This window comes from Clarias gariepinus, chromosome 7 (genome assembly GCF_024256425.1).
Source record: "Clarias gariepinus isolate MV-2021 ecotype Netherlands chromosome 7, CGAR_prim_01v2, whole genome shotgun sequence".
In the NCBI taxonomy this organism is placed as follows: domain Eukaryota; kingdom Metazoa; phylum Chordata; class Actinopteri; order Siluriformes; family Clariidae; genus Clarias; species Clarias gariepinus.
The window spans coordinates 5,545,180-5,563,151 of record NC_071106.1 but is presented as its reverse complement, the minus strand read 5'-3'; the positions used below and the strand labels follow the sequence as shown (position 1 = coordinate 5,563,151).

Here is a 17,972-nt window from a genome sequence, read left to right as displayed (position 1 = left end):
AACTAATTAATGATAAGCCACATTAATCACATCTATTGACCATTTATCCATCCAAGCCAGCAGTCCATCCACCCCTTTATTCATCCTCATATATCTTTTTAGCCATCCATCCATTTATCATTTTATCCATCCAGCCAAACATCCAGCCAGCCATTCAAGTTATAAATCATTATAAATCATAATCATTATAAATCATAAACGTATAAATCAGAATCGTTGAGGATTGCAAACTTCTTGAAACCTTAATTAATCATAAGCTACATTATTTACATCCGGGGATTTATTTCATTGTATGCTACCTTCTGTGTGTACAGCTCATATGGGCAGCATTTAGCAGGCTGCTGATTCTTCTTTAGTTATCTACTGTAGCTAAAATCTTGGTTTAGACATACTGTAAAGCCTAGCTCTAGCTGCTAGCTTTTTAACTTGTAACTAGCAGCAGTATTAATTGATACATTTATTAATCTGATGTTAATTTTAGCTAAATTTTAAATTTAGCTAGGTTGCAAGTTACACTGTAGCTGTAGGTAGCAGGAAAATTAGCTGCGTAAATAGCAAAACTTGCTATGTTTTATCATGTACTGACTGATCTGGTCAGCTAGTTAATTTTCTAGATTAAAGCTTGTTTAAACTGTTTAGCTTAATTTAGCTGTAAACTTGCATGTACAAATTCCGTTCTCTACAGATGGTAATAAAGGTAAGGTTTTAGTAAGAATTCTAAGGATTTTGTTTTAGGTCATGATGTGTAATACAGATTTTTTTTTCTTAAGAACTGAAATTGCAAGAAATTTGCATTTGCTTGGCATACAAATCATTTTGGGGGTACGAACAAGAAAACCAAGCCAAACTGAAGGCTGGCTAAATTGCGTGTACGTCCAGGAAGGGTTTAGAATTGGTTTGCGTCAGTAGAAACCAAGTGAAACCAGTTTACAAGTGAAGTTTTTTTGCATTTGTGCAAGATCTAGTGAAGACATCACCATGGGTCCTGAGAATGCTAGCGAGGACGGTAGCAAGAAGTAAAGGGATCCACTTTCAGTTTTTTTGTAAAAAGCTGGTGCCAAGAGAAATTATAAATTAAGGTTAAGTGAGGTTTATTGTCTATTTATTTCATATTTCACATCATTTACATGTCTTTTGTAAATTAAATTTTTTTAATAAGTAAAAAATATGATTATAGTGTCGGAAATTGGTAATGTTTTTGGGAGGCTGAAACGAATTATCTGCATTTACATTATTTCCTATGGCACAATGTGTTTTGCAATACGAAATTTCACCTTAAGGAGGTACCGCTGTAGTGTCAAAGGTAAAAAGTGAGCTTAACCAAAGAAAACAAATAATTAAATAATGTAATTAGATAATTAAACCTGAGGAGAGAATTCACATGAATATACATGGAAGAAAAAAAACCAGCAGTCTTTTTGTATATTTTGGAGTGTATTACTTTGAAATTTTAAAAACACATCCATAATGCTGTTTTATAGCTACTAAATGTGTGTGTGTTGTGTGTGTCTAAGTAAGTTCATACCCTACCCCTTGATTAAGTGGCTAATTCCCTTCTGGATGATGACATGTAAAAGTTTTAAGTTTATATACAAGTCCAAACTTCACCTCTTCAGTAGTGATGTCTCTCCCCTACCGGCCCTACCTCCACCACACCACACCACACCCGACCCAAACCAAACCCCTACTGTGGCTTACCTCACACAGCGTTAATTCAGTCATCCAAGCCTTGTCTCACAGCCCGGCCATGGCGCCCAGGCAGATCTGGTTTCACCCTGGGACAAGAGGAGCCTATAAGAGAGGTGCAAGGCTAAGAGATGACACAGATAGCGGAGCGAAGGGTGAGGAAGGCCGGTTGAGATAGCGACCGAGAAAAAGTGAGTGCATTCTGGCAGCACTCTAAGAGTACACAAGGTCTACTCGTGTGCCCTGTTGGGCGGGTGGGGCCTCCAGGGCCATGTTTGCAGCTCGGAGTGGCTCGGTGGGTCGAGGCCTCCCTGACGACTCGCTAAGGCACCGTAAGCAGTCAGTGGCATCCGTGTCAGGGCTCCGGGGCCAGCGCAGCTCTCTGGACAGCTCTCGTGATGCCCGCAGGCAGAGCCAGCAGACGGCGCTGGCACACGCCCGTAAGGCAGAGCTCATCCGTGAGATCGAGACCAAGTGGTACCTGAAGCTGTGCGGCCGTGCCAAGGAGGACTGTGTGGCCTTCCAGACGGGCATGCCTTACAGGTGGGGCGCTGACTCGGTGAGAATGGAGAACGTGTGCTGCAGGAATGTCATGACTGATTGATTGCGTGAGAATTGTGTTGAGGTGAATTCCTGCTGAAGTTTCGTTTGCTCAGCTTGCACGTGGGAAATGCTTAGCTGCATGATATTCGAGATTGCCGTTACCTTCACCTGTCAGTCATGCTATGATAATGCCAAAATAGCATTTGTTGGTTCCTGTTACTGCATGTACATATGTGTCTTTTACCCCAGTAGGGCTTTACAAAGGGTCTCGTCCGAGAGCTGATGACCTTGTGGAAATAGATGATTAGAAAATACGCAAAATCAAAGCCAAAATCAAGCCAAAGAATTTTTAGTCTTTTTAAAAAATATTCCTTTAATCCTAACCTACCATTATTTCACTATACTGTATGTGCATGTGGCATAGATTAAGGACGTGCACTGGTAGACAAAATATAACCACAAAATTTCCGTACATTTAAAATCCAGCATCAACTTACTGTACCTTACCATCTTACAATGAACAGACGCTGTGGTTTAGTCTATGGGCAGGGCAGGTGTAACATGATCTCTATAATTATTCTTCATTTGTTAATTACCCGCGCTGCCGTGTCATCTGAACCCGCTCTGGCTCACTCGAATGCTTCACTTTGCTCAGTTTGCGGTAAGCGCGAGGTGAGGTAACTTCCTAAACTCTAGTTTTTATGGTAATGTTTCTAGATCACTGCAGATTAGATCTGAAAAGAATCCTGTTATCTTTGGTAACTACAGCTCTCTCTCTCTCTCCCTCTCTCCCTCTCTCTCTCTCTATGAGTGATAGACATTACGGTATTAAGTTTGTGAAATGCGAGCATGCCAAAGCCGTGACTTTAATCCTGGAGCTCATGGGCAGGATTTTCACCTAGGTTTGTGTCAAAAGCACAAATCAATGCTCATCATCACACCTTTCAGCTTCTGTATGCTCTGAAATGCTGCCAGTTATTTTCCTGTTAAAATCTTTTAAGCAGGGAAAGAACATCAACAGTGGCAAAAAAAAAAAAAAAAAAAGATTAAAAGTAGTGTTACTGAGCATGACGGGCATTATTTTTTATTTTATACTACAGTAATAAAATAGTAGTTGTATATATTATATTTATTATATAATGATTATAATTATGGCTGTTATTGTTAAAATATTCGCATGAACCATGTGATATGACAGTTTATGCTTTAAGGAGAGTTTATTTTTTTCAAAGGGTTAATTGTAACATCATAAACATGACATCGTCTGGTACTGACAGCTGCTGTAATGTTTATTGATGGCCAACCTCACATTAAAGTGTACTTTAAGTCCATGAGAAAAACTGACATCATATATTTTACACCTTAGCCACACAAATAGCGTAAAAGCGATGTACATTTACAGAAGACTTTAGGAACTGTATGGTGATAAGACTCTCGGCCGCAGTAAAAAAACGTCTAAGAATGATGATCCTGGGCCCACTGCAGTCGTTCCTCTGACGGTTCAGCGAATGAAAAGCCTGATCAACACCAACTGTACACACCATAATTCACCAACACCACTTGCAACAACATGAACTCAGCTGGGAGTTATTGTCACATCCCTCATACAGGCCTGACCTCGCTCCAAGCCATTTCCACATGTTTGGGCCATTTAGGGAGTTCCTGGGAGGCCGGCGTTTCAGAACAAATTCTTTGAGAAATAAAGGGTGGTTTGACTTTCAGAACTTTCAGATCAAAAGTCAAGGATTGACTTCACACTATCAGAGGAAAGTCTCACCATTGTCTTCCACATACAGTACAGCACATGAGCTGACATTGGCAGGTATTGCTGAGATTGACAAGAACAAGAGAGATTTCCCATCCTATTCATAGAGCATGATCAGATTCATCAGATGCCTTTGTTGTTGACGTCGAATACGTAAAGGCTTTGATTTAAAACTCTGTTATACCCTATACTGGATAGAAATATTTCTCTTGAAGGATAGTTTGTTTTTGAGTTTCATCCCACTTCCAAACTGAACAGGACGATGTGCCACCAAGAGATGCTGGTTGTGTAGAATATAAAGCATGTCTATTGGTCACTGGCTCTTTTAAGTAATTCTGCAGAATTTCAGGAAATATCCAAGCTACACCCTCAGACCGATGAACACGGAAGTACTTTCTAAAGAGTTTTAAAATGGTGCTCAGGTTTTTTAAATCTGTACTTATTAGCAGAACTTTATACTTAAAAGCTGACCTACACTACAGGCCATTTTTTACCGAAGGACAAACTGATAAAAAGCAGTTTAGGAGACTGAAGCGTTATCAGCGAGAAAAGTGGAAAAGAAGTGAAAAGAAGAACATTTGGTACTGTGAACTTCCTTTATGTCCTTTTCTGGACTCTTCAAGCGGTCCAATACTAGCTGGGTCATGTCCGTGAAGATAATAATCATAAGTTATCTCTAATGCACCCAGGAATAATGAACTCAAGTTCGTTTTAAATCTATAAAATGACTAATTTGATTTGCACTCTCTCATTTTCTCTCTGCATTTTTTTTGCTTTGGGAGAGATAAAATCAGACTGCGCACGCTCTAATCTCCAGCCAAACCTACGATGTCCGAGAGAGAGAGAGAGAGAGAGAGAGAGAGAGAGAAAAGGAAACCGATCTGAGGGAAAAGTGTGAAAAACGATACGCTGCCGTTTTCTAGCCGAGAAGAGCAACATGACTTAATGATTGACATCTTAGTCGTGATTAGTCTAACGAGAGCTCATTAAAAATGAGCAGAGGTTTTGTGGGCCATTGTGCCGGAGGGCAACTCTGAGTATTTAGCCTGACCCAGAAACACGGATACGCAGAGAACACACGGCACCCCGAGTCATGCTCGATGGATGTTCTGGACTTCGGATTAATAATCTGATTAGTTTGTAGAACAACACTCTGGGGAAAATACAATATGCTGCTGGAGGAAGTTAATAAATCATCAGGTGATGTGAGACAATGTTAACAACATGAAGTTGATTATTTTCCTATAAAAGCCTGTCCCGAAGTGTTCTATTGGCCTTTTTAATTCATTTTTTATTTTTTTTTTATTTAAAACCGATGCATCATATAGTAAATTTAATTTACAATTCCCATTAAAAAATGAGTAAAGAAGTAGACTTATCCAAGTCCTTTAAAGCAAACATAGGAATATTTAGGTCTAATAAACTTTGAGCACCAGAGCTGCATTTTTTGTCTTGTCTAATTAAAGTATTTGAACGTTGATAATTTATGGATTTTGGCAGCAGAGTTGAAAAAAGGAAATATGGATCAATGCTACAATAGGAGACATCAGGGTGTGAAAGGCCCTTAAGTTATTTTCCTGTCCGTGTCAATCAGCTATAAATAACCTCTGCATGTGTAAAACCATGGCTGGGTCCAGTTTGAAACACACCTCAGTTGTTCCACTTATCGCAGCTGTCAGTCCGTCCAACCCCAGTGTGTGTTGACCTCTAACTAGTTCCCTTTGTTTAGCCACAGCTAAGGGGGGATTTTTTTTTTTTTTTTTTTTAAGAATCAGTGTGTGCTGCATGTCAAGGGGTTTATTTGATGTGATGAAATTTCTTAATATGGAAAATATTTCATATTCAAGGCATTCCCACAATCCCGCCGACCAGACATGCCATGGCCGAAGTCTCAGCACTGCCAGCCGGGGGTCTAAGGGCACGATGTCTGGCACAGGGCCATGCTATTATGGATTATTTTTATTTTTTTAAAAGGGGAAAAGTTTAAGAGTGAGAGACGGTACTGACTGTATTCTCAGTACAGTCCCAGCTAATATTAGACTCCTGTACTGACTGTAATAAGATAGACAATTAGCCTTGTAAAATAATGTAAAGAACCATAGATTCGAACCATTAGAACCATAAATTGTGTTGTGTTTGGTTTCTGTTGTTACTGCTAAAGGTTCTACATGGAACCCTAAAATAGAAGGTTTCCTAATGCCCTATTAACAGCATCATTTTATTAATATATTATAATATAAATACACTATTGTCTCATTAGAAGCATGATGGCGTAGTGATTAGCATTGTCACCTTGCACCTCCAGGGTCCGGGTTCGGTTCCTACCTCGGGACATGTGTGCATGAAGTTCTCCCTGTGCTTGGTGGGTTTCCTCTGGTTGTCTCCAACAATCCAAAGACATGCTCACATTCCCAAATCACCTGTAGGGTGTGCCATGGTCTCTAGTTGGACTACAGAGGTTCCTAGGTGGATGGATGGGAGTGTCTCATTGACCAACTCTATAAAGTATCTTTTTTTTTTTTTTACGTATTATTATTTTTTTATGCATCCCTTAATGTTCTTTGTATAACATTAAAACATGTCAAACATTAGTTTTAGGCTTTTACTAATCTAAAATCTTCTAGTTGTTCAAAGGAACCCCCAGAGGAACCCTTTAATCCAGTAGTGCACTGCAAGATTGGATTTTATAAGTAATAAAACAATGAACTTTCCTTAGCAGGATCTTTCAGCGTTATTTTAAACAGCCATTTATTATAATCAAAATGTTAGAAAAACACGGAGGAATCCAAAAAAACACTGAGGAAACTGTCAAGGGTTCTTTGGATTGGATTGACCTTCTACAATATAATAGAAATGTTCTCCATTGTACGGTTCTCCAAAGAGCCTTTTAGAGTTTGTCTAGAGGTATAAATATTATTAAAAGTAGCAAAAGAACTATTTTAAAAAATCATAATGGTAATATGCCCTACATTCTTGAAAAAATAAATAAATAAACGCACAAACATGAAAGGTTTTCATCGTTCTTGGATTAGAACATTATGTGGAACCATATAATGAAGTGTTTCTTCTCTATCGGTGTGTCTTAATATTAATACAGTATCTCAAAATGAGCATAACATTGTCACATAAACCTTTGAAAAACTTTTTTAGTTGGTTCTTTTATTGGAAGTTGTTAAAGTTGGACATACAATTACAAATAAGTGTTTCCCAATGTGGTCAAGTTACAGGTTTTACATAGCAACAAACCCTTAATTGTTAATTTTACAAAGAGTCATTTATGGTCAGATTTTCTGAGTAATAAAATTAACTGGAAAAAAATAATTATTAAAATATTGTTTTGTTGGGACATGTTAACACCTTTTTGTCACTCAGGACTTTTTTTTTCATTTAGTTGAAACAAGAAAACTCTTTATTATTTTGGTAGTGTCCTACCAAACATCTCCTCAAAGGTTCTTTGGCTACTTAGCAAAAACTTTCTCAGTGGTTTCTAATCAGAACCATTTCTAAGAAATTCCTTAAGCAAGGCCACCTTGTGTCTCCAGACAGACAAACTTAAGACATCTTTTGTTTCCTGAAAGGTCATGACATTTGGCCCAGATCCATATTATGTAACATGAGAGAAAGTAATGATGGGAAAAAAATGGACATGTGAAAGGATGAGAGGATGAATGACCGGCAAAGAGAGGTGGAGCATGAGTGAGAGAGAGAAAGAGAGAAGGGGGAGGGATGGAGGGAGTGAGAGAGAGAAAGAGAGAGAGAGAGAGAGAGAGAGAGGGAGGGAAAATGTCCCAGATTCCCATGGTGTGTACTGGAGAGGGAAATCAAGCCAAGCTGATCAAACCAGGAGCAAACATAACACAGAGAGACACCAGTGCCGTTCTTTACTTCTCAGAGGAAAAACTGTTTCATTCTACTGGATCCAGAGGATAGCAAATTGTTTACACTGTAGAAGTCTTTAAGGGTCTCCCTGACCTTTAAGAAGAACCCTCAGAAGAACAGACTTCTAGAGATGTACTTATACAAAGCGACTTGCTCAGAAATCCCCAACGTGAAGCCCAAAGGAATTCAAAAGGCGAGCGGAGACAGAGTGCAGACCCGTACCAGCAGGGCCAACTCAGTGGACAAGGCTTATCCGTTCATGTGCTGGGGTGGACTGAGGACTAACACACACCTAGAGCTTAAACAACTGGAGGAGTTCCTCAATACGCATGCAATCTCGCTTCAGGATACGGTACCAGCTGTAACTGGCATGGTGTACAGGTACACAGTACAGTATTAAGGACAAAATACTCATTATGGGGTTCTCTTGGGCACCCTTTCTGATATGGAAACACCGCTATAGGGAATTTAGCAAAAAAGTTCCTTTAGTGTTGTATATTGATTGATTGATTGATTGATTGATTTAACTGATGCAATTGTGCATGTGTGAGCAATACAGCAAAAAAAAAAATCATATTGCAATACACACTGAAGACATTGTTATGAGATAGATAGATAGATAGATAGATAGATAGATAGATAGATAGATAGATAGATAGATAGAAAATCATTCATTCATCTAGGATAAGTGTTTTATCCTGGTCCGGGTTCTGGTGCCTCTCGAGCTTCTAGAACTCTGGAGATGGGATGGAAATACACACTGTTGTGATGAATACCAATTAAAAAAGGTTATCAAAGAAAGGGATGAAGGGAAAAAAAGGTTCTTCATCAGTCCTTTGCAGAGCTTAGACATGCTGGCAGGCATAAATTTCTTGAACTTTTGTTTGCCTGGGAGAAGTGTGTGAAGAGAGTAATAATGGATCTATTAAAATACTGTACTCGGATGTTACCCACAATAATTGAAAGAAATTTCAAAATCAAGAACATTCTGTTGGTGGACCACTTAATGGTTCTATGTACAGTAGAATCGCCTCTTGCCTATAAAGTTTATCATGTCATCTGAATGCATTATAAAACAACATTGCCACACCATCTATCTATATATCTTATTATCTTCTTAGAAGTTCTTACACATTATTTACCCATACAAACCCTTATAAACCCATACATTTCACTATTGAAAGGGTTCCAAATAAAGCCCCTTTTACTGACCTCTAGTTATCTAAGTAACCGCTGAGGAGCACATTATCTAAGTCTAGAAATAAGGGTTAAGTGTTTTCCAGTAGTTCTTCTGGGGGTTCTTCTTATTAAGGATTCAGGTTAAAGGCTTACAATAGAGTGTTTCACTATCTGACTGGGTTCCATGTAGAGCACATTTGGTTAGCTATTGGTAAGCATTTTCTAAGGATAAGAAGAAATAATTATTTTTAAGAGTAGTTTAGGGGTAGCTTGGTGGTTAAGGTTTTTTAGACTGCTGACCAGAAGGTCCCCAGTTCCGGCCCCAGCACTGCCGGGCTGCCATTGTTGAACCCTCGAGCAAGGTCCTTCACCCCCAAGTGTTCAGATATAATAGGGGGCCGAGCTGGCAACCCGACCCTGTAAATAACTGCCACCGAAACGACAGATATATCTCCAGGGTGGCGAGTATTCATCTTTTAAGTAGTAATGTTCTTTGAATAGTAACAGTTCCAGCTTTTTGAATGGCTTCTAATCAAGCTATTTCTTGAAACTTCTCCAAGCCAAAAGCATCTGTTGTGGGTGTTTACAGCCTGTATGGTTCTAGAGTAAAACTTACATGTTGCAACGTAGAACCCTGCAGAGTCAACAAAGACGTTCTATGTAATTAAAGTACTACTTATTCAAGGAACCATAGAGGAACCCTCTAAAGAGTGTACCATATGATTGTATTTGTAAGTAATAAAAAGGTGGTGTTCTTTAAGGCATTAACAGTTCTTATTTTCCATAACAGTTCTTATTTGCCCAGAGAGACACACTAAAGATGAAATTTGGTTTCTGCATGGAACTTTTATCAATGTAATGTAAGGTCTTTGGATTTGCTTTGAAATTTTTGATTATTCCATTGTTGATTATACATAAAGACTTCAGACATCAAATCTTTAAGGAACCAAATCCCACCAGCAGATAGTTTAAGTTCTCATTCACTCATGGCTTTAGTTGTCTGTCTGACAGGGAGAAAAGAAGGAAGTTCATGGTAATGTTTTAGATCTTGCTCCCCATGCTTTTAATCTACTTCAACCACTAGATCATTCTGTAAAACCCATCAAGCCACCATCAATTCACCAGGTTTGTGCTGAATTCTATTATCCTGGTAGCAGTATGTGTAGTATTTGGCATGTAGCATCTGCTTACCAAATAAAGCAGACTGTTTCTGGGCTTCTGAACTGGTATGTGGGTTAGACATCCTGAGGCAGTAGGGATGAGGTGCGTAGGGGGTATCTCATACGCAGGCTTTTCTCCATAGCAACAGAAATGAAAAGAACAGCTGGCAGTGGTCCACATTTCAATACCACGTCAACATCAACTGCCTAGCCTGAGGACATCTGTATCATGGTCATAATCACCACTAAGAGAAAGAGCAAAATAATACTAACATCTGGACTGGAATGAGAAATGAAGGGTTGATGATTAGCTCATGTACATTTGGGTTTAAGGCTTTAGTGTAATGATCAGAAGGTTAAGACCTATGTACTCCTGAGGCTCTGCGCTTTGATCCTAGGTTCTTTTCAGATTTCGATATGTGAAGAAAAGTTGAATTTTTGCTTAGAGTTGAAGGTTGCTTAGAGCTTTCACATGGCAGAAATAACAGAGTGCTGAATTCAACTTACTGATGATGATGGTCTAATTACCTACAGACTCTAATTACAAACCAACAGAAACGTCTACAACAGAAGTTTGTCACCAACTGTCTGTTTTCTAAGGATGTCATTTAGCATGTTCTTTGAATTAAGGTTCTCTGCAAAAGTCTTTTTGTTTTTTTGTTTTTCATATTTTACCTCCAAAGAGCCAGACCTTCTTGTATTTTTAATGTAGTCTTGAGGGATAGTTCTCCTGGTAGGTTTCGTAAAGGACCTTTTTTTTGGGCTCTCATTTTTGGAATGTTTTTGAATCATTCGAGCATTAAAAAAAGCATCTAACTTAAGGCACGAACCAGTAAGAAACAGGTGCAGATGATAAACAGATGTTCAGGCCAGTGATTAGTGTACTGCTGATGCTGAATGCTGAGTGGTTGGAACAGACGAGATAGAAAATGAGGTTGCTGCTAAGGTTGGTACTTAAACAGCCGATTTTTAAATCGTATCTTCATCTTTAGGAACTTTGCCCACATGCATTGGTGGCTCAGTGGTGGTTTCTCGCCCACCATACGAAAGGCCTGAGCTCAATTTCCAGCCATTGCCCAAAACCCCAGCCACTGGATGCGACTAGTGCTGGTCCCGGATAAAATAGGAGAGTTGTGTCAGGAACGGTATTCGGCATAAAACAAGTTGTTGTGCAGTTCCCTTGGCCTGCTATCGTGACCCCTCACCTCATTTAGGCATTTTGCAGCCTGGCACAGTAAAACATTTGTTCCAATTTCTTTAATTTAATCCATGTCATTTATTAATTCCCTCACTGTCTATACCGCTTTATCCTGTATTTATGGTTGCGGAAGGCCTGGAGCCTATCCCAGGAGACTTAGGACACAGGGAACCCACCAAGCACAAGGAGAACATGCAAACTCCATGCACACAGACCCCAGGCAGGAATCGACCCTGGACCCTGGAGGTGCGAGGCGACGGTACTAACCACTAAGCCACAGTGCCGTCATCTACGCTATTTAATTTCGTTTTATTTTAAGAAATAGGAGACTTTTGCAAAGTACCGTACATATACAGTACCTGTGCACTTTTGACACAGGTACAATTTATTTATTTTATTTATATAATTATACATAAAATCCCAAACAGATATGATACCCAACATGACCGGAGCCCTAGTTAACTAACTAACTAACCAGCATCATTCAGGGCTTTTCCGTGTGGCTGTTTAGCTTTATGTGAGAGTAAATCTTCTGGGTCCAGATTACTATGGAGTTTTTTCCTTGGCACACACTGTACCAAACATGACTTTGTGTGCAAGAAGTATGTTTATTAATAAAGTCGATTATTTCTAAGATGTTTAACTCATTGAGAGCAGAACTTCAGGAAGAATTTTGTACCAAATATTAAGGGCACAATTTGTTTAGCAACTGCAGTCAAATATTGCTTTGATGGTGCACAGAGGCGTAATAAACACCTTATGACTTCTCTTAATTTGTATGTATGAGGTTGGAATCTATTTTTATGGTTATTTATTCTCAGCAGTGGCTTCTTTCTGATTGTGTATTCGTGTGATTGACATAGGCGTCCTCTCGGGGTCGAAGCAGGGGAATGTTCACACACACACACACACACACAGTCTCACATGCCCATTCAGTGATGTAACGGGACTGTTTTGTTCTACACACGTCAATGTCAGTAAACGTTGCTCCTCTCTACTGATCCCAGGCCAGTTTGAAGGCATTGCTTATGGTTATGATTAGGATCTGAGTGATGACATCAATGGAATGAACAGAAATAGGAAACTTTGATCAGAAATATCCGTGGCAACAGAGGAAAGAGAGGAACAGCTGTGCACGGAGACCGCTCTTAATATTGTTTTTTTTGCGTGAAGGCCAGCAAAGGTCACGTGACCTGGTGTAGAGGAGCACATGACCCGAGCCATCACAGAGTGGGATGAAATGCCAAGTAATTAATGACCTCAAGCACAACAGCTTCACTCTGTTGCATGACGGGATTGGTGCTTTATTAACTCTTCCAAAGCGTCTCTGCAGAAATGTTGGGATGTAAACTAACGTTTAGACTCCTGCAGCAGTTCATTGGCTGGTTGGTGAGAAAGGAAGCTAATGTTCGGTCGTAAAGGTTCCAGAGAAAGCCTTTTACAGTGTAAGGCCTCTGCGCGTGCTATTCATCAAGCCCTCGCAGCCTAATGAGGCTCTGATCACAGCCCTTATAGGGATGAAGCCATGCTAGTGATTAATTGCTGTTTGTCAGCTGTGGGAAAGCTCAGCCATGTCCTGACTGCAGGGAACCTGATTTCTTTTTTTGGCCCCCATCATTTGTTCATGTGTTGAGTGTGGACCTGTTACATCTCCGACATACCGTTGTGATTTTATTACCGTGGCTGCCGTCGTGATCGAAGATGATGATGATGATGATAAACATGGCTTACGTTCACGAGATGATCCATTGAGACACCGGCTCAGCATCCGTCCCGATTCTATCTTCAACCCGAGCGCCAGGCAAAAGCAATTACGCATGCAGTTGCTGATTCGTGCTCCGAACGTATCGGGTGTCGGATAGTGTTCCTGCTTTAAGAGGTTCTGCTGGGTCGTTAAGTAAAGGTGACATGTTCGGTTTCAACACGCTGCATTGTTTTAAACAGGGTCTGGTGCTTCATTTATGGTGCCGTATTCTCAATATGTGCTTAATAGTTCATGATGCACTGTATGTAAGAACCATTTAGGAAAATTGTAAGGGGAAAAATTGTGATTGAAATTGTGTTGATGTCTGGTGAAGACAGTAACCAGGTCATTGCAGCAGATTTCAATGCAAGACACCCTACGAGACCACCCATCTCCCATGCTACAGTTAGCAAACTGCTAATAACTGCTTTATAAGTGGTGAGAAACTTACATAAATAATACTAAATAATAAAGTTACCTTAAAACCAAGCACACCATTGTTTTTCTTGTGAAATTCGCAGTAAGTTTGATGTGTCACATGACCCTCTTCCTATAAAAAAAACAAAAGTTGGATCCAAAATGGCCGACTTCAAAATGGCCACCATGCTCCCCATCCATCTTGAAAAGTTTTCCCCCTCACGTATACTAATGTGCCACAAACAGGAAGTTAATATCACCAACCATTCCCATTTTATTAAGGTGTATTCATATAAATGGCCCACCCTGTACATTAAGAGCGTCAGGGTGGTATAGTGTTTAAGACTGTCACCCTGCATCTCCATGGTCCAGGTTCAATTCCCACCTCGGGGTCTGTGTGCAAAGAGTTGCATTTTCTTTCTGTGCTGGTGGGTTTTCCTCCAGGTACTCCGGTTTCCTCCCACAGTCCAAAGACTTACAGGTTAGGCTAATTGGTGTCCCGAAATTGGCCCATGGTGTGTGCATGTGTGCCTTGGGATAGATTGGCTCCCCATCCAGGGTGTTCCCTGCCTGATTCCTGAAGTTTCCTGGGATAGGATCCAGACCCTCCTGTGACCCTGTACAGGATAAGCGGTATTCGACAATGAAGATGAATAAAGATTTATTTCATTTATTTATTTTTTTTTAAATATGAGGTTAGGTTATAAGGTAAGAGGATTAGAGGATTTAGGATTAAATTATATCTTAATTCTTTTTCCTTAACTTTTTTCTCACTATTCTTATTCATTTAAATTCAGAATTTAGAATTTACGTTTAAACTTTTTTTTTTTAATAAAATATATCTTAGACATGCAAAAACATCAATGAACGAACAAAATATAACAAAATATCAAAGCTAATAAACAAATGTATACAATACTACGTAAACATCTTCTAATGCTTTTAAAAAGAAAAAAATAAATAAATATATAAATAAATAGTTATTCTAAAACAAGTAAGAGTTCTGTAAAAAAGAATGTGCCGGTTTCCAACGTCTCCAGAATGGATTAGATCATAAGTTAGTTTCTTCCGCAGGATTACAGAATGAACTCCTTTCCAGAACGGCTGAATGCGGTCACAAGACCAAACCACATGGAATAGTGTAACCTTTTAAAGCAAAGATCTGAGCAACTAGAGAACATTCTGTGAAGGATAACAGGTGTAAAATAAATCATATGAAAAGATGTACAATTTTGTTCATGTAGGGAAATCGAGGTAAACTTAGGAAGAATTCTATTACAAATCTTAGTAAAGTCAGAACTTTTTTAATGCCGGTCTTAAACCCTCTTACGTAAGGTTAGGCTCCTGGACCTTCCTATAAATCCCACCCTCCGCCTTATGATCCTACACATCGTTCTCCAGAACTCATTTAGACATGATGTACGAATCTAACACAAAATTCTGTCTCCATTTGATTCTTTTGGTATATGAAAGAGACTGATAAATGACCACATGTCATGTCCTCTTCTCTTGTCCAGGTGTCTGTAGTTCAGAGATTTGCTGCCCCTGGTCTCGTCCAATAATGATCCGATTGCGTGACACATTTTTGCAAATCCCTCGTTCTGATCATTTATTCATCTTGGAAAGGGGATGAAAGTTTAATGAGAGCTCACCAGGTGTCTCCGGTTAATAGTTAATCAGATGTGAAATCAGAGAAGAGGACCAAGGAGAGTCCTCAGGAGAGTCCATCCGGTGATCTGACGCAGAGACTCAGGGGACAGACACGGGGAATCGTTAGGCTCCAGATTACAAATGGCGCTGGAGGTTTCATGCCAGATTTAACAGCCATTGACCACAAAATGGGGTACTGCATTAGACAGAGTTTTAAAGATTTCCTGTCCAGATCTTTACTACCTCTCATTAACACTATCTTCACTCACTTATTTGCTTTTTCTTCTGAATTTATGTGTGATCTTGTAGGTTTATCAATGCCTTAACTTAAAAGAGGGGACATTGCAAAAGGACTTGCACTTGCTCTCAGCAATTTGTTTGTACTGAGTCAAAGGGGGCTGTTAAGTCACTGGGTTGCATACTGTAATATCACCATCTGGCATAGATAGTTAAGTTAGGTTTAATTTGGCCTTGTTTAAGGTTTACATTTACATATTTGGCAGACGCTCTTATCCAGAGCAACTTGCTTTTTTTTTTTGTTTCATTATACATCTAAGCAACTTCTAACTCAACTTCAGGGCCTTGCTCCAGGGCCCAACAGTGGCAACTTGGTGGTTGTGGGGTTCGAACCTGGGATCTTCTGAACCGTAGTCCAATGCCCTAACCACTGAGCTACCCCCTGGCCCCAGGTTTATTGCTATTTGTCTAAGTCTTTCTAAATGTGGTTTCGGTATTGGCTCAGTGTTATAAAGAAAGCCAACTAGCTGAAGTAAACACCTGGTTTCAGCGTCCATCTTGGCTTTCAGATGGACATGGATTCTTGGTCTTGGATTTGCTCCTGACTTTATAATAACAGTTCTCTTTAGAACCGCATGATTAGTTTTACATTGACCATGTAGTGACAAATAACAGAAATATATAAGTCCATCTGTTTTTCTAGGAGTTTTTCTACAGCCCTCATCATGTGGGTCGCCACAGCAAATTAGCTGCTTCACATGCAACTTAGGCGACACAGTGACTTAGTGGTTAGCACTGCCGCCTTGCACCTCCAGGGTTTGGGTTCGAATTCTGCCTCGGGGTCTGTGTGTATGGAGTTTGCATGTTCTCCCTGTGCTTTGTGAGTTTCCTCCAGGTACTCCAGTTTCCTTCTACAGTCGAAAGACATTTCGATTAGGTTAATTGGAGTTCCCAAATTGCCCATAGTGTGTGAGTGTTGACCAGAGATTTCTGCCACAGTTATAAAAATAAGAATAAATACCAAGATCACCATTGGCCTCCATAGTCCCTAGTTAGACTACAGAGGTTCCTGAGTGAATGAACCATTCAAGCATTTAAAAAACATCTAACTTAAGGCATGAACCAGTGAGAAACAGGTGCAGATGATAAACAGATGATCAGGCCGGTGATTAGTGTACTGCTGATGCTGAATACTGGTACAACACTAATATTGTATAGGGAGTGGGGTGATGTGGGAGAATTGAGAAAGGTTGAAACCAAAGCCACAAATTCAATTAGATCTTATTTGTATCGCCCTTTTAACAATGGTCATTGTCACAAAGCAGCTTTAGAGAATCAAAAGAAAATTATGGAAATGTGTATAAAATGTGCAGTATGCAATTATCTATCCCAGCACCTTCTATCCTGCAACACTAAAATCTAATCCAAAAGGACACTAAACAATGTGGAGACTTTAGTAATGAATTTGGTCACAAATGTTTTTTGTTCATTAATGTTGGCTCGATCTTTTGACTTTTCTAAAAGTTAATTTAACATTCAATATTCTAATTGAAAAGGCAAAGTAATTTTTATAAACTGATGATAATGACTTCAATCGATGGTGATAAACCTGAAGTCAGGTCAACGGGGGCAGGGTATTAATAGCGCCGGGACTCCAGAGTTTACGGAATGAGCTCAGTTCCTCTATAAAGAACCAAATCTAATTAGTGTAAGTTGAAAAAAAATAAAAAAAGATTTCTAGAAAAGACAGTTTCTGTTTATTTGAACTTAAAACACACAACAAAACACAGAACAAAATATAAGTAATATAGTATAAAAAGTGTAAACTTTAAAGGATTAAAAGTGACCTATCATGCAAAACATCACTTTTTAAACTTGTTGTGTACTGTATATATATTTTACTTTTGTATTGGCCCAGGTTTAAACAAGTCAATTAGATTTTCCCTAATGTGACCTCATATACAGTAAGATGAGCCCCTCCCCTGACTTATTGCTCAGTTCTGCTGTTCTCTGGCGGGCGTGGCTCCAGGAGCTCATTTACGTAAGACACTGAAACACTGCATTCTGATTAAGAGTGAAATAAAAAGAGTTTAAGATCAGTGTTGAGGTATAAAAAATACAGTCCCGTAAAAAATTATTTGCCCCTTCCTGTTTTTCCCCCATATTTGTCCCAATTAAATAATTTTACAGACATCAAACAAAGTTTTATATTACACTAAAATAACCCAAGAAATACAAAATACAGTTTTTAAATTATACTCTTATTTATTAATGGAAAGAAATTGTCCAAATCTGTCTGGCCCTATGTGAAAAAGTAATCCCCACCGTTCCGAAATCATAAATGAACTGCGATTAGTCGCATTTTTCAGGAGTTAAGCATCTCTTGCCACACCCAGGCCTGATTACTGCCAGACCTGTTGAATCAAGAAATCACTCAAATAGAACCTGACAAAAAAAGATCTCCAAAAGCTCAAAATGCAATAAATAAATAAATAAATAAATAAATAAACATTT

The 17,972-nt window shown here is 39.2% G+C and overlaps 1 protein-coding gene across 1 annotated transcript in view; it reads left to right on the top strand.

Moving 5' to 3' along the window:
- The first annotated feature begins 7,873 nt into the window (after window positions 1-7,873).
- Window positions 7,874-17,972, top strand: part of kcnab1a (potassium voltage-gated channel subfamily A regulatory beta subunit 1a) — a 116,234-nt gene continuing 106,135 nt past the window's right edge. The window contains exon 1 of the mRNA XM_053500425.1: window positions 7,874-8,254. Coding sequence (XP_053356400.1) covers window positions 8,004-8,254 — 251 coding nt within the window. The 5' untranslated portion in view covers window positions 7,874-8,003. The remainder of the gene's footprint in view (window positions 8,255-17,972) is intronic.